Source organism: Epinephelus lanceolatus, chromosome 5, assembly GCF_041903045.1.
Source record: "Epinephelus lanceolatus isolate andai-2023 chromosome 5, ASM4190304v1, whole genome shotgun sequence".
NCBI classification, from domain to species: domain Eukaryota; kingdom Metazoa; phylum Chordata; class Actinopteri; order Perciformes; family Serranidae; genus Epinephelus; species Epinephelus lanceolatus.
The window spans coordinates 1,033,374-1,049,006 of NC_135738.1; the positions used below are offsets into that span (position 1 = coordinate 1,033,374).

Here is a 15,633-nt window from a genome sequence, read left to right on the forward strand (position 1 = left end):
GTGATGCAGGCGCTGCGCTGGACCATCGTGGTGAAGAGGGAGCTGAGCTGGAAGGCAAAGCTTTTGATTTACTGGTCCATTTCCTCTGTAGGGTGTCTGGGCTCAGCCTTAGAGATAGGGGGAGGGGCTCGGACATCAGGAGGGAGCTCAGAGTAGAGCCGCTGCTCCTTCATGTCCAAAGGGATCAGTCGAGGTGGTTCAACATCTGATCAGGATCCTGCTGGGCGCCTCCTGCTGGGCGCCTCCTGTTGGAGGTGTTTCTCATCTGGTCTGGGAACACCTCGGGGTCCTCCAGGAGGAGCTGGAAGGTGTTGCTGGGGAGAGGGACGTCTGGGGTGCTTTGCTTGGCCTGCTGCCCCCGCGACCCGGCCTTGGATAAGCGAAGGGAAGGGGATGAATGGATGGGATCCTAAAATAAAGGTTTAAAAAAAATGCTATGGAAAATTTTCAAATGACACTAAACCCTGAAAAAAAGAAAGGAAAACGTATTGCCACAAAGGCCTAAATAATCCAGGTCAAGGCGGTGTGACCTGTCTATCATTCTCCTTTCTGTACAAGCAGAACCTTTTTTTTCTCCAGTACTTGTTGTCAAAGTTCTGCAGTATAAATATTTGGACATCATGTTTAGCACTTTGTAAATGTGTTCATCTGCCACTGAAATCATAAGGAATGCCGGAAGAAGACGTTTCGATGGTGGTTATGTGATTGGATGAACCCACACGCGCTCATTAATTATTCATGAGCTGTCCAGTGCCATCCTAAAAAGAAAAAAAAGCGTCTGCAACTTTACTCCTAGTGCCCATATTTCCCACAGCTCCTGAATGCAGCAGCAGGCTGACTGGCTCTGTGAAGATGGCGGACTGTATACGTGTTCCTCTGCTCCTGCTTTTGATGTGCATCTTGTCGTCTTTGCATCCAATTCAAGGAGAAAACAACGTTATTGCCAAACTTGCAGGTAATGTCGATAACCCACAGAATGCCGCCGGAGGTCCGGGGCCGGCTGCGGGGAACCCGGGAGCCGCTGAGAGGAACCTGGGCGCTGGGGCCTCGCTGCCTCGGAGGCGCTCTACCGGCTGGAAGTTGTCTGAGGAGGGGGTGTGCAGGGAGGACCTGACCCGGCTTTGCCCCAAACATTCCTGGAACAACAACCTGGCGGTGCTGGAGTGTCTCCAGGACAAGAAAGAGGTACATCAGCGGGACAGGGTGCTGGGGTTTCAGGGAAAGAAGCAGGGTGTGCCTGCTGAACAAGCGAGCTAACGTTAGCTGCCATCGTTAGCCAGCCGCTAGCCCCGTATTGAGAGAACGTCACGCTAAACGCCGGTCAAAAAAACAGCAATTTATAACCTATGATACAATCTTCAGTGTGTCACACACTGTAGACCAAACTAAAAGACAAATTCAGAGTCCTCATGGTCCACTCTTCAGTTCGGCATGATGCAATACTCCGAGTGTTCCTCACCGTTTTTACAATTTTCAAGTTTGTGAATCGTGTTGCCTCATATTTCTTGTCTTTAACGTCTCTGCTAACAGCTTCGGATTGGGACGGCGTAGTGTAGATAAATAGAAAAATAACCGCATGGCACTGAAATAAATAGTGCTGTGTGGATCACATCTGAGCCGAACTCACTTGAAGACAAAGTTGTTACACATTATCTGCAAATGTGTCTCAGTTTGTTGTCAGTGACTTGACAGAGAGCTGCACCACTATAAACCAGCAGATTATCAAGGCAGTTCGGAGTGAAGGCACAAGACGACGTGCATCTGGACTAGCTAGCGGCTAACTAAACTCTTATTGGCCACAAAATTGGCGTTAACAGTTCAGAACCACACATCACTATTAAAAGTATTAAACAGCACGGTAACCTGGTCACCTTTAAAACCATTTTAGCTAACCTTAAAGCAGCTAACCATCAGCTAACGTTCATCTGCTAGCATCTGTAGCCTCAGCGAGATGTTAGCTCAGATAACCGTCACCGAGCCTTTCGCTGGTTGATTTCTGGCTTTGTGTATTACCGGTAATTACAACGTTTTGTGTAATGATAGCCTGTAACGTTGCACAGCAGTCGGCTCTAATGTCTGTGTGACAGCTGAGTGAACTGGTTATTGACGGTGTGTGTGTGGGTTTAACCTGGGTTAAGTTGCTCTGAGACGTTATACATCGAGTTGGGACCGCATAATGTAGATGAACAGAAAAACAAGTGGATAACACTGGAATAAATGTTGCTTTGAGGAATACTTACCAGCCGAATTTACCACAAGACACAGCTGTGACAGATAAGCTTTAAGTCTTGCTCAGTTTGTGGTCAGTGACTTGACAGTGAGCTGCAACACAGTAAATTAGCAGATTATTAACGCAGTTTGGAGTTAAAGTGGCTAACGTTAAGTGAGGCGGACACTTTAACAGATTATATCCATTTTGTCTGCTGCAGGGACTCTCGTTTTTCCCCTGGGAAAAGGTTGTCAGTGGCCTCCCACTGCAGCCCGGGGCAGCACCACGATTGGTAGTTACTGTGGTTTTTGGGGGCAGTGAGTTCTGTCCTGACATGTTTAGGCAACATTACCAGAAGATGATCAGAAAAGATAAAACTCTCCTTCTGCTTGTGGTGCCAGTGCCAGTGAAATGCGTTTTGTATCTTCATGTGATGACAATTTTCAGCAAGGAACATGTTGTGTTTGTTTAACTCTTAAACAATGCTTTATTTTTCTGTGGAAATTACAGTGAAACTTATTTATTTGTTGCAGAACAAACAAGGATTTCACCAGACATTTGGGGGAGACCAGGGTTGGTTGACACACAGCTAAAAGTCACAGGAACATAAATGTAACATCAACATGTTTGCTTTCTCCACCTGCACTCATCTACTTTGTTAAATTTTAATTTTTTTTTATTAGTTTACATCTAAAAATCACTGACATAACTGTATAGTGGTATCAAAAATGTTTTCTTCTAGTCAGACATGAGAATTTTCTACATTTTGATATGTGATTTGAAAGATGTGAGTGAGGTTGGCTGGCGCGCTGATTTTGGGGTTGGTTTGGATATGTGCTAATCAAGTGTAAAATAACTAGCTCTCTCTTAAAACCATTTTTAAAGATTAAAAGCAGTGTTTATATTGTTTATTATTATTTTGAATGGTCAATGGCAAAGTAACTAGACATCCCTACAGATTTCAGATTTACTGCTGAAAGTGTTGTTTGCTTCTAAAAATGAACAGATACTCTATTAAATGTTCATGTTTTCTGCTTCTTGTTTGAATTAAATGTTAATACAGTTTCTGTCCTTAATTTTTTGTATCTATAGCATTTCAACAGTGCGCCCGCTGATTGGCAAAATTGCACAACAAGATTTTAATCACAAATTACCTAATGTTAGAAAACATTTGTGTACGTTGAAACTTATTTATACAGCTGAGACCTTAACCTTTCATTCGCTGCCCATTAGGATATTATAACATAAGTTACGCCAGATAAATATGTCTCGTCTCGTCTCGTCGTCCTCTGCTTATCTGGGTCCGGGTCGCGGGGGCAGCAGCCTCAGCAGAGAAGCCCAGACAGTCCTCTCCCCAGCCACCTCCGTCAGCTCTTCCGAGGGAACCCTGAGGTGTTCCCAGGCCAGCCGGGCGACTCTCGACTCTCTTCTCGAGAGGAGCCAGATAAATATGTAAAAGAGCTAAAAATTTGCCAGCCAACCCCCATCTCTCCTTCTGTAGGGTGGCAACTTATCCATTAGTAATTTAGTCAATATATTTGTTTCAAAAAGTGAAGGTGATGTCTTCAAATGTCTTGTTCTGTTTGACCAACAATCCAAAATCTAAAGATATTCTTATTATGATAATATCAAACAGAGAAAAGCAGAAAATCTTCACATTAGAGAAGCTGCAACCGGTAACATTTTTGGATTGATTAAAGGCTGATAAGATTACAAAACTCTCAAAACGGTTTATTAATTTCATGTCCGTTTACCAAGCATTTAATTGACAAATCATCTGCCCCCCCCACTGTCCTCATTTATAAACGAACCAAGCTGAAGAGTGATGGCAGTTTGGTGTTGGTCACACTCACTCATGAGTTCACACTCTGATTAGACCTGTTAACTTTCCTCCTTCAGTCAGTAGTTTCCCAGCAGCTATTAGATTTGTTTATCTTGCTCTCAGTCCACAGGTAGTTGTTTGGGAAAGGTGGAGGATTACTCATTATTTACTCACTCAGACTCACAGTGAGAAATCGGCCCCAGGCTTGTCTGTAGTCGAACTTGTGGTATTCAGGGCACCAGATTGCTTTTTTTGACCTCTTAGGCTCATTCAAGTGTGTGATGAGAGATCAACCCAAGATCGTAGCTGCTGGCAGGGTGGCAGCTGACTACTTACTCACTTCTTTAAGCTCATTAGCTGCTTGTCAGCAGCAGAACTGCAGCAGACTGAGAGATCTCTCTACGCTGCAACAGGAGCTTACAGCAGCTAAGACAAGCCTCGGTTTGTGCCCTGTTATCTGCTTACTTAAAGTCACAAGACAGCGTCTCCTCCGGTTGTAAAAGTCTCCAGGAAATACTCTTACAGCCGGTAGCTGCTGGAGAAAGGCTAAGGATGGATTTTAAATAAGGAATCACTGTGCAACATGTGAAAGTCAGTAAAAACATAAAGTATGAACGATGTGACATTTAAAAAATGACTACTGAAGCCTTCAAACAGGCCACCAAGACACCATGATTGTAGTTTTCTGTAGTCTTGTGGCTGCGCCTTGTGGTGAGAATCGCCTGCAAATACTCAGCACTCAAAACAAAATATGACGTATACAAAATATTCTGGGGAGAAAGTATAAGTGAGTCCCTCCCTGTCTCTCTGAAGAAAGAGTCAGTGGTTGGTAACGCAGAGCAGTTTAATCATGAAAGTAATCAGCAACAGTGTTTTGTGTTTATTAAGCTGAAATACCAAACGTTCTCTGGTTCCAGTGTCTCAAATGTGACACAAATGTGCTGCCTCCCTCTAGCCGTTTAAACGCAGAGATGGCGATATAGGGCCACTATAACTCATTTATTTATGCGGCGTCTACATTTTTACACAGAACAAACAACGGCAGCATCATATTGCTCCAGTGTGTGGTTCTAAACAGCATGGCGGCATTGCGGAAGCAAAAGAGGCATGATGGGCGTGACGTAACACAACAGCGCTGGCCTTTTGTGTGACATTTTATAAACAATAACAATGGCATAACATGGCAATAACAAGCATTTATGGTCCTGCTGCTGACTGTTATATGGCGACTGATCTTGTCCTCTGCTTGGATGGTTAGGAGCTCCTGGACCTCATTGTTTTCCCTATTTGCGGAAGTTTTCGGCAGCTGTTCGTCTTTTCTGAGTTAGCCGCTAACTGCTAGTAGCTACTTTTTAAATCTCCCGCCATGAGTTGCATGCATAACACACTATCATACACTGTCAAAATGTCACGTCTGTGATGCCCATGATCTCGTCTTGCCAGCTTTCAATTTGTTTGGGTATTGTTACCAGCTCCGATGCTGCCTCGAAGGTGAGGCAACCCTGTCCCCACGTTCTGTGGCTTTACCTTAATACAGAGCAGCGGGGCGGCATAAAGGTGCGACACTCCTGCCTAGACGGGGCTCCTATTTTATATTACTAAATTTTATAGCTTTGAATTTTGGACTGTTTTGTTTGGACATAATTAGCATCTGAAGTGGAGCTGAGATGATCTGCTGATTAACAGATTAGTCAATGGACAGAAAATTAAAATTGCAGTTCTTTTAATTATAATTGTTTTAGTCATTTTCAAGGAATATGGACAAACATTTGCAGCTTCTCAAATGTTACAGTCAACCCTTTTGGTTGGAAAACAATAGGAATACGTTACCTTGGCTCCTCAGGCATATTTTACTGTCCTCTGACATTCTGTAAAAAAACAGTTAATTCACTTATTGATAAATCAATTGTCAGATAGTTCAGTAATAAAAACAATCATTAGTTGCAGCTCTAATTGGAGGATGTCACCCTGGGCTGTGGGGAATTGTGATGGGAAAATTCTCAGATATTTTACAGACTAAAGGATCACCAATAAATCGATAATGACAATTACAGTTAATGGCAGCCATAGACAAAGCATGAAATGTCTCATTTGAATGCAAATCAACCACAAGCAGCAGCTGTGTGCTTTCTGGCATTTTAAGTGAAGAGGTAAAAATAGATAAGTAGAGAAAGTAACAGTCTGTCAACAGAAGTCAGAGAGTAAGGTAGCAGGTAGACGTTGTACGCGGATGTCGCTGTCATCTCAGTACCAGTGTCAGTTTGCTGGCTGATCTATTTATTTATTAAGACCTTTTAATGCCTTTGTGATTGGTGTGTTTGAGGTTCACGACTGAAATGCACTTTGGTGTTTTTTCCCACAGAGGTTTAAACTTTGAGATAGAGAGGTGTGTTATGGTTCATCATGGTAGTGATAACTGAGGTGCTTTTTTATTTCTGGGGGGATTAAATCCCGTTGTATGTTGTAACAGTTTTTTGTACAGTAAAGTTTAGGTCTGCATGAATGAGCGGAGCTCTCCCTCCCATAGGTTGACTGCTTTGGCGTGGCAGAAGGACCATTGGAGCACACATTCATCCACCTACTGCCACGCCAAATTCCATTCTCAATCTTTACACTTTAAGGTGTCTTTAAATATTTCAAAAACCAGGAGCAAATTTCAGGGGTAGAGTTCATGAACATGGAGAACAGTGAGGGCAAAACAGCATCACAGATCTGTTTGTACCCAAATATTCTCTGGTCTAGCTCAACTACAAACACAAAAACACTGATTTCTTTAGCACATTAGCGTGACGTTCACTACTGAGCATCTTTGTCGACTCACGTCACCTGTTAAACCGATTTTGCAGTTCACATAACAGACACTTGACTGTCCTGATGTTATTACATGTGTGTGAACTAACCACAGATACTTACCTTGTTCATAAACTCAGGGTGGCGCTCTGCTGCAGAATTAAAATTGGAGAAACACTAGAATAGATGTTTGCTGTTATTTTTGGCAATAAAAAGAGTTTTTTGTTTTTCGGGCCTGGCATGGGTTTGTGTTGGCCTGGCGGCTTGTGCAATTATAGAGCACTGGAGCAAAAGGAATAATTTACCATTATCATACTTTATTTTTAGTTTAGAAAATCATCTCAACGTTTTGTAAAACTTTAACCAACCTACGGAATTGTTTGGCAATCAACATATTTACCCCTTCTCCTGCTTCCTCAAAAGGCAGCTTGATTCAATTTGTGAAATAGTTTTCTTCTATGAAGTGAAACACCTTGACCTCTATTCATTTTCTTGTGAGTTGAGATACAATATCTCCTTGTTTTTAGATACATTACACAGAAATTAGTATTAAGATCTTGCCTGAAATAAGTTCTGAGACACCCAGTGAATGCAGGTTTTTGGGTGCGACGTCTCGATTCTTTACGTCCGCCATGTAAGCTGCTTCCGGGCTGCCACTGTGGAGCTCGTCCGTCCGCCCTCTGTGTGAAGGCCCTGAGCTGCCCAGATGGCACTCGTGCTGCTGTTCTCTGGTTAAGGGTGAGATTAAGAGCTGCTTTTAGACTCGGAGCATTTTTGTGTGTCTCCGGGCTGCCCGCTGTCAATCCTGCTGGTGGCTGTGGTTTTGTGTACGTGGTGCAGAGCCTCAGAGTCCAGAGGGAGGAGGCTCTGGAGATTGAAGGTTTCGCTCTGGCCTGTCGGCTGCATGAAGCCTCCACGTGTTCCTGTCTCCCTGTTGTTCCCAGTTTGACAATTGCCAATTAGCACATTAATGCTTGAGGACATTCACTTTGACAAACAGACGTGTTGGTTCTCAGCTGCAACACCAGGAATGGATCCTCCAACCCAGGCAGTGTCAGTCTTTCCTGAAGCTTTGGTCCTCACTGTTTGTCTGATAGCCAAGTAGTGTTTTAATCTCACCATGTTTCCCCGTCTGACAGGTGCAAACAGTGTGTTGGATAGGGGTTGAGATCAGAGTTCTTCTGTGCAGGCCAGTAAAGATTTTTTTCCACACCAAACTGCTAAAAACATTTCTTTGTGGAGCTGGCTGTGTGCACAGGGGTATTATCATGTTGAAACAGGAAAGGGACAAACACAGAGTGTTGCCAAATACTTTGAAGAACTCTATTGTCTAAGATATCTCTGCTGGAGCATTAAGATTTCCCTTCATTGGAACCAAGGAGCCCAAATCAGGAAAAACAGCTGCATTATTTTTCCATCATAATTAGCACGCAAATGCAGGTTTTTTTAAAATGCCTAAAATAAAAATAGATGATAGACTCCTTTCCCCTCGCCAGGAGTAGACCAGTGTGCCTTTCTGTTTTGTTTTTTTAACTGGTGTGTCACATTTGATGTCACAAACGTGCCAGAAAACAGGGTTAGTAAACGGCAAGCTCGCAGGAAGTGTGATGGGCTTTGAAGTCAATCTGACAAAGTGGCCAAACGGTGGAATTACAACCTCTGAGTCGTGACATGATGTCGTTGGGCCTAAATACACTGTTTCCCATAGGCTTACTACTTAGCATCACAGCCCCTGCAGAATGACTCCTTTCACTGTCAGAATTTGATCCTCTTGGGATGATAACATTTCAAAAGTCCAGAAGAGCCACACGATTAAATAATTTTTATCCCCATTCAAGTTAGCCAAGGGCTGAACTGGAAGGTAGCTGACTGGGCCGTAGTAAATCTCAAGCGCTTGCTCTATATGCTCCATGATGTAGAAGATCCCAGGAAGTCAAATGTTTTGGGCTTTATGTCACTGAGCTACATTCAAAGAACAGTGCTGTATCCTGTTCTCTTTACACATCCATGGTAAACAGCAGAAATCCTCATGGAGACCAGAGAAAATGTTACCGTGGTTACCTCTTTTTATATTTTTATATATATATATATATGTGTGTGTGTATTAACCTGACTTCTGCACAACACAACTGATGGTCCCAACCCCATTGATAAAGCAAGAAATTCCACTAATTAACCCTGATAAGGCACACCTGTGAAGTGGAAACCATTTCAGGTGACTACCTCTTGAAGCTCATGGAGAGAATGCCAAGAGTGTGCAAAGCAGTAATCAGAGCAAAGGGTGGCTATTTTGAAGAAACTAGAATATAAAACATGTTTTCAGTTATTTCACCTTTTTTTGTTAAGTACATAACTCCACATGTGTTCATTCATAGTTTTGATGCCTTCAGTGAGAATCTACAATGTAAATAGTCATGAAAATAAAGAAAACGCATTGAATGAGAAGGTGTGTCCAAACTTTTGGCCTGTACTGTATATATATATATATATATATATATATATATATATATATATATATATATATATATATATATATATATATATATATATATATATATAAACTTATTTAGTCTTTCTTTGAAACGTGGTGCAGACCAATCTGGAACGAATTAGAATTTGTGCCGGGTTGTCATTTCATATCTATGAAAAGAGTAAAAAATGTTGTATCCACCAGGCTGTCATATTTCCATCACTGCTGATCAGGGCCAGTAAGAGCTGGAGCCAATAAGTAACTGAATACTGTAGAGTCATTTGTCAAGAGAATGAATGCTAATTGTAACCTTTCCTACTGATGCAAGAGGGTAGTCATACGTACATCACATAGGTGCAAGGCCGGCACAAAAACATGAATGAAAAAGAGGTAGAGCCTGCACACTTACTCCATGCCACAAACTTTAATAAGTAAACAACGTTTCGATCCCAGTGGGATCTTCGTCAGGTCTGAAATCATTTTTTAACCTTTCCTACTGAGACAAACATTGAGTATAGTGTTAATTGAGGCAGGACACGATGTCAAGCTCAGCTCACATCCCAGCTCCACCAGCTGATCTCAAACAGCCCAATCAACTGATGGAGCAGCTGATTGATGGAAGGGAGTCAGCTGATAGATCACATGATTCCTCTCTCTATAACCAATTGGTGAGTCTCATTCAGGGCGCCCTGTTTAAACTGCTGTGGCCTGCCTCCTGTTGCTGCTTTGCAACCTGCCTCCACCCCAGCTCCTCCTTTTCATGTTGTGTCTGACTCTTTAGTGTCATTTCTGTTTGTCATTGATGCTGCTCTGTTCTGTTCCCGGGGTTCTTTGCTGCTGCTCTCCCTGCCTTAGGCTTTCCTCGTTTGCGTGTGGAAGGGCAGAGAGATGTGCTCTCTCCACTTTAGGCTTTCTGCGTAGGCCCTAGGAAAGGTAGAGAGGCCCCAGAACAGAGCCATACTGCCAAATATAATACTGCAAATTGAATTTTTTTGATTAAAGTGGTCCTGACTGAACTGGGTGTTAGTTTTTTTTTGTTTTTTTTTTGTCCAGTGGAGGCAAAGTACACAAACATACATGGCCAGAGGTGTCCACATATTTGTGTCAGTTCAGTGTAGCACCACCTGACTACATACAACAACATCTCTACATTTTAATTCATAATAAACACTCCAGAGGCGACCATGTCCATTTTACTACTGTCTATTTTTAACTTTTCCTTAGCTGAAATAATAAATGTACTTTATGAAGTATTTCTTTTTCAATGTGAAACTGCTGCTGTCACTGAGGTACAGGCTTACCTGTCTGAACAGCTGCAGCATGTCAGAGAAGGCTGTCAGTGAGTGTCAGGACTCAGGTGTGTCCTGATGATAAAGCAATAACAGAAACATTTCTCTGGGCACTGAATCCCCACGAGCACGTAGTGGCTTTTATAGGCTTATTGTTGCATTATCCTAAACAAAGACGAGAGCTTTTAGCTTGTTCTGAGACATTAATGTTGGTTTTCTGCCATGAAGAAGAAAAAGAATGTTCCTGGTTGCTAAGCAACATCCTTTCGTGTTCTTCCAGCATCCAGTGTCTGACGGTCCATTCAGGCTTATTGTTGACATTTATCTGAAAGTGTTCATCCAACTGCAGCTCTGCTGCTGCTGCTGCTGCTGTGTGTATTAACAGTAATTTAACAAACACTCAGACACGTCAGTGTCTGTGGCTCATCAGACGCTCTTACATTCATTGATTATTCAGTTGTCAGTACATGTAGTCTAATAATCAAACTGAATCGCCGTCCTGTTTTAATTATTTTTTTCAATCTGACATTGTGTCACTGTGTTGGTTTGAATGTTTAAATATAGCCAAGTCTGAAACAAACAGTCCTCCCAATGCACATGCTTTAATTTTATTGTTCTATTTATTTTGTATTTTCAGTTTCATATCTGAAGAGATGCTTTTCAGATTTATAGCCTGCTGTGACCTGTTTCCTTTGGGAAAGTGTTGGTTCAGTGTTTGTGCAGTGCAGTACACAAGTGTTTAAATGTTTATTATTTTATTTTTATTTTTATAATGAAGGCAGGTATCAGTACAAGTAACGGCAGTAGTAAGACATGACATACAGAATAAACAGCTGCAGGTGTGACATGAATACATCAGTCAGTCATTATATTAGAACCATAGGTTGAGTAACACTGATCATCTCATTAGAATCAGAGTTCCCACAGGCATGGAAACCTGGAAAAGTCATGGAATTTCACAATCACATTTTCCAGGGCTGGGAAAATCATGGAATTAATAAAAATCATTGAAAGTTTTTAAAAAGTCAAGGAATTTTGTTGTGTGTAATAAAAGTTGTTATAGTAATCTTTCATGGACGTAACATAACATAACGGCAGCGGATCGGTTTAGAAGACACCAGGCAAGAATTATTTTTTTTATTATGGATCCTTTTAAAAAATCATGAAAAAGTTCTCAAGGGTTATCAATGAAAATGTGTGGGAGCCCTGTACAATGCAACATTCTGCTGGGACACCTTGAGTCCTGGAATTCATGTGGATGCCATTAGATGTGCGCCACATGCCCAAACCACCACATTCCATGGATACTTCATGGATTGGGATGTGGGGAATTCAGAGGCCAGGTCGATGCCTTGAGTTCTTTGTCAGGTTCCTCGGGTCATTCCTGAGCAGTTTTTATGGTGTGACATGGTGCATTGTCCTGCTGGGGGGGGGGGGGGGTGTTTGGTAGATAACAGTAAATAACAGTAGATAACAGTAGATAACAGTGTTGCAAGTTGATTTAGCATTTACCACTGTCTCACTTCAGTGTTTTTCACAACATGCTCTTTAAAGAGCTATTTTATGAAAACCTGTACAGCTGCTTTAATCTCATTCTCACTGGTTGTTGTTAGTGTTCATGGATGTAGCCGGGCAGCTAGCTGAGAAGATAAAAACCCTGTTCCAAATCAAAGCTGGGACTGATTTGATTACTCATCCAACTGGTGGAACAGCCGTTAATTGGCATCACTGAACAAATAAGAGGCGCATGCTTCAGTCTGAGATGCATGCAGATGCCTGTTTCCCTCCGTTGGCAAAGTTAAATATACTTTATTGAAGTTATGGAGATTATGTGTAGCACAGAGTTCAAAGACCCGCTCCCTTCTGTATGCAGATATAAATGGCTCATTAAATGATTCTAAATTTAGGTGATTATACACTGAAGAAAACATATTTATTATATTATATTCCATCTCTGCTGGTATATCCCCCTAAATCCTGCACACTGGACATTTAAGACTTAAGGCTTAACTCTCAAACCTAAAGTTCATTTGACTGGTGTTAACAAAGACTGACTTAACAGTTAAAGCCAGGCTCAATGAAGACAAGTTGGTGCGACTCGCCCCAGGAGTGCAGCTGTACTAGTAATTTATTTTTATACATTAATATATCAGTGCATTTTGTCTTTTATTGGCTTGTGAGAGACTTTAAATGATCCAAACTTCTTTTAAGTCTGTTTCAAACCTGCCTGCCCGCCCACATGGGAGGACACCACTTCCAACTAAACCGGATCTGTTATTTGTTTTGTGTGAATCGCTTTAAATGTCTGTAACATGATCATATATTGTTTGACTTTTGGTCATTGACTGTAACAACTTTAACAGTCATGCTGAAGCCTGATGAAAGTAAATAAGATTAAAAGATAACAAACCGCAGAGCAGAGCAAACATGAGCCAGACATTAAACACACCCCTGTAGCTGTTAGAGCTGAATGTGGAAGTGTGTTGGAGGAAAAAACCTTCGATTAAAACAAGTTCTCTCATTAAGAAGCTTCATTTTGTGTGTGTGTGTGTGTGTGTGTGTGTGTGTGTGTGTGTGTGTGTGTGTCCTGCTCTGAAGATTTCAGCTGAATTTCACAGTTTGATGAGATGTCGGTGTCACAAGCTGTTTCCAGGCTTTTCTGTGTGTGTCCTCAGTGGTGGAAACACACACACACACACACACACACACACACACACACACACACACACACACACATCTGTCACACACCTGACCCAAATACTGCCCTACCCAGCTGTTTCGTTGGAAAAGAAAGCACGTGTTTTGTGGGTGGGGAGTCAAATAAAAGAGTTGTTCTAACTGACCTGAATCAAGAAAAGCAGTTGGTGTTTGGTGATGTTGAATGATCTCAAGTCGTCCATGGTTTGTTTTTGATCAGCTGATTGAAATCACAGAACGTTACAGGATGCGGCTGCATCATGTTCTGGCTTTGTGGCAACTGCCTGAGACGATCTGCTGCCTTTCTTGCCTGATGTCCACCGAAGCGTCTCATTTGTGGCTCTTTCTCTGCTCCATAATCTGTATGCACACGGTCTATTTTTTGCCAGACCAGCTTTTGTCTCTGAAGCATGAACTTTAAATGTATTTAAATGCTAAAACTAAAAGGAGTTAGTCAGTTTGTCGGTCAATAGATGGGAAGTTATCGAAACTGTTTTGATAATATATTAATCCTTCATTTGAGTCCTTCTTTTTTTAGATGCAAAAAAAGCCAAATATTCTCTGGTCCAGATTCTCAAATGTGAGGATTTGTTGCGTCGTTGCTATAAAAAAATCTCCCTATACACAGTCAACTCGCATATCTGCTCTAAACAGACGAGTCCAGGACGAGCAAGGATTATAAATTGAAACCCCCAGATAAGGCTGCTCTGATTGAACATCCACTGAGCATAATTGGTCGATATTCATTGTAAATAGTTTGAAAGCAGATCAGAGGACGTAAAACACGAAACAATTACCTACACACCAGCAAAATAGCTTCAAGGGTCTGGTGCTTTATTATGAAACAGAGATACCGATAGCCGATATTTGCAACCGATATTTGTCTGCTGTAAAAATCATAGTCACACACTCACACTTAGACACACACGTAAATTCAGAGACTCTAATGGTAAGGACTAAACAGAAGCAGGCTATTATAACAGCCCTCATAAAAACAGTAACTGAGGAAACTCTATCATGAGTAAGGAAACTCCAGAGGCAGGATAAAGACTCTTTCAAAATAAAAAAATAACAAAGTTATTAATATGCTAGCCAAATAAAAACAGATTGATAAAAATAAATAAATAGATACACAATAATCATAAATACAACATTTGAAAAATAAAATAAGCAATAAGAAATAATAAAATAAAATAAAGGAGGAAAGCCAGGCTAAAACGGTAGGTCTTGAGTTTGCTTTTAAGATCCTAGAGTGGTGCGTGCAGGCAGTGAGAAGCACGCCAGGGCCACAACAGCGCAGCTGAGGAAAACAAAACTGTATATCGGCATATTGGTGGAAAAGTCTTCGATACCGATAACCCTAGAAATTCATAATATCGGCCCCGATAATCGCCACAACACTTCCGTAGAGGCTGCGATACACGCCGCTGTTTTCTGACAGTTTGCATTTAGCTTGATTTAGTTCTGTGTTTTGCACACACGTTAGCCCCCCCGTGTAGATATGTTTGTAATTTATTTTTGCAAAAAGTGTTTGCTCCGTAAGTGACAAACTGATGGTTTTATTTCCATTGACTGCAATAGTTTGCATGAGGATAGATTTTCAAAATATATGAGATAATAACGATGTCCTGTATCCTGTACAATTCACAAATGTCAAAATTAACCAAACCAAACATCAAAGTTGTGTCTTCATTGTCCCAGTCCAGGTGATATGTGAAAATGATGCTTACTTGTTCATAAAAGCACGAAACCTGCTTCACTTGTTAACACCTCAGAAGACATTTATACAAAAAGTAAGCACATTAGCTCAGATTAGGCACCTGTCACCTGGACTACTCATGAACACCTGAGATGTATGCAACAAGATTTAGCTGTTTTTTATTACTGTTTACCCCAAAACATTTTGATGCACTGTCGGCTCAATTTTTGACATTTCAAAAATGTGGCTGGATTGTTTATAGAGGACAGTCGGAAGATGCTGTGTCGCTAGTTGTGTGTCAGTCGAGCTGAAAATGTGGGAGGAGATAGGTTTAATTAGTTTTACAGTTTTTGAGGAAAACAGCGTGATGGACTTCGTGCAGATCAAAGCATCTGAACATTTATTTTCATGCATGTGAAGGCAGATTGCATGGCAGTAACAATAATAATGATAATAACATTGGCATAAACAAGAGGGACTGCCTGGCTCTTAATTATTGTTGTCAATTTTGGGAAGCAGAGCTCATAAAGCGATGATGAAGATGAAGGCTGAATGAATACAAACGCACAGCTGCTGTTGCTCTGTGCTTCATGACTCAGTAGGTGTTGGAAATGGCTGGCTTCCCTCTGGATTCTCTCCTCTTTCTATCACTTCATG

The 15,633-nt window shown here is 41.5% G+C and overlaps 1 protein-coding gene across 2 annotated transcripts in view; it reads left to right on the forward strand.

Moving 5' to 3' along the window:
* The first annotated feature begins 794 nt into the window (after nucleotides 1–794).
* The window catches only part of glg1a (golgi glycoprotein 1a), a 55,221-nt gene continuing 40,382 nt past the window's right edge, over nucleotides 795–15,633 (forward strand). Inside the window, exon 1 of one of the 2 annotated variants that reach the window (XM_033634753.2) lies at nucleotides 795–1,185. In XM_033634753.2, coding sequence (XP_033490644.1) covers nucleotides 853–1,185 — 333 coding nt within the window. In that variant the 5' untranslated portion in view covers nucleotides 795–852. The remainder of the gene's footprint in view (nucleotides 1,186–15,633) is intronic. The other variant, XM_033634754.2, reaches the window with a different exon arrangement.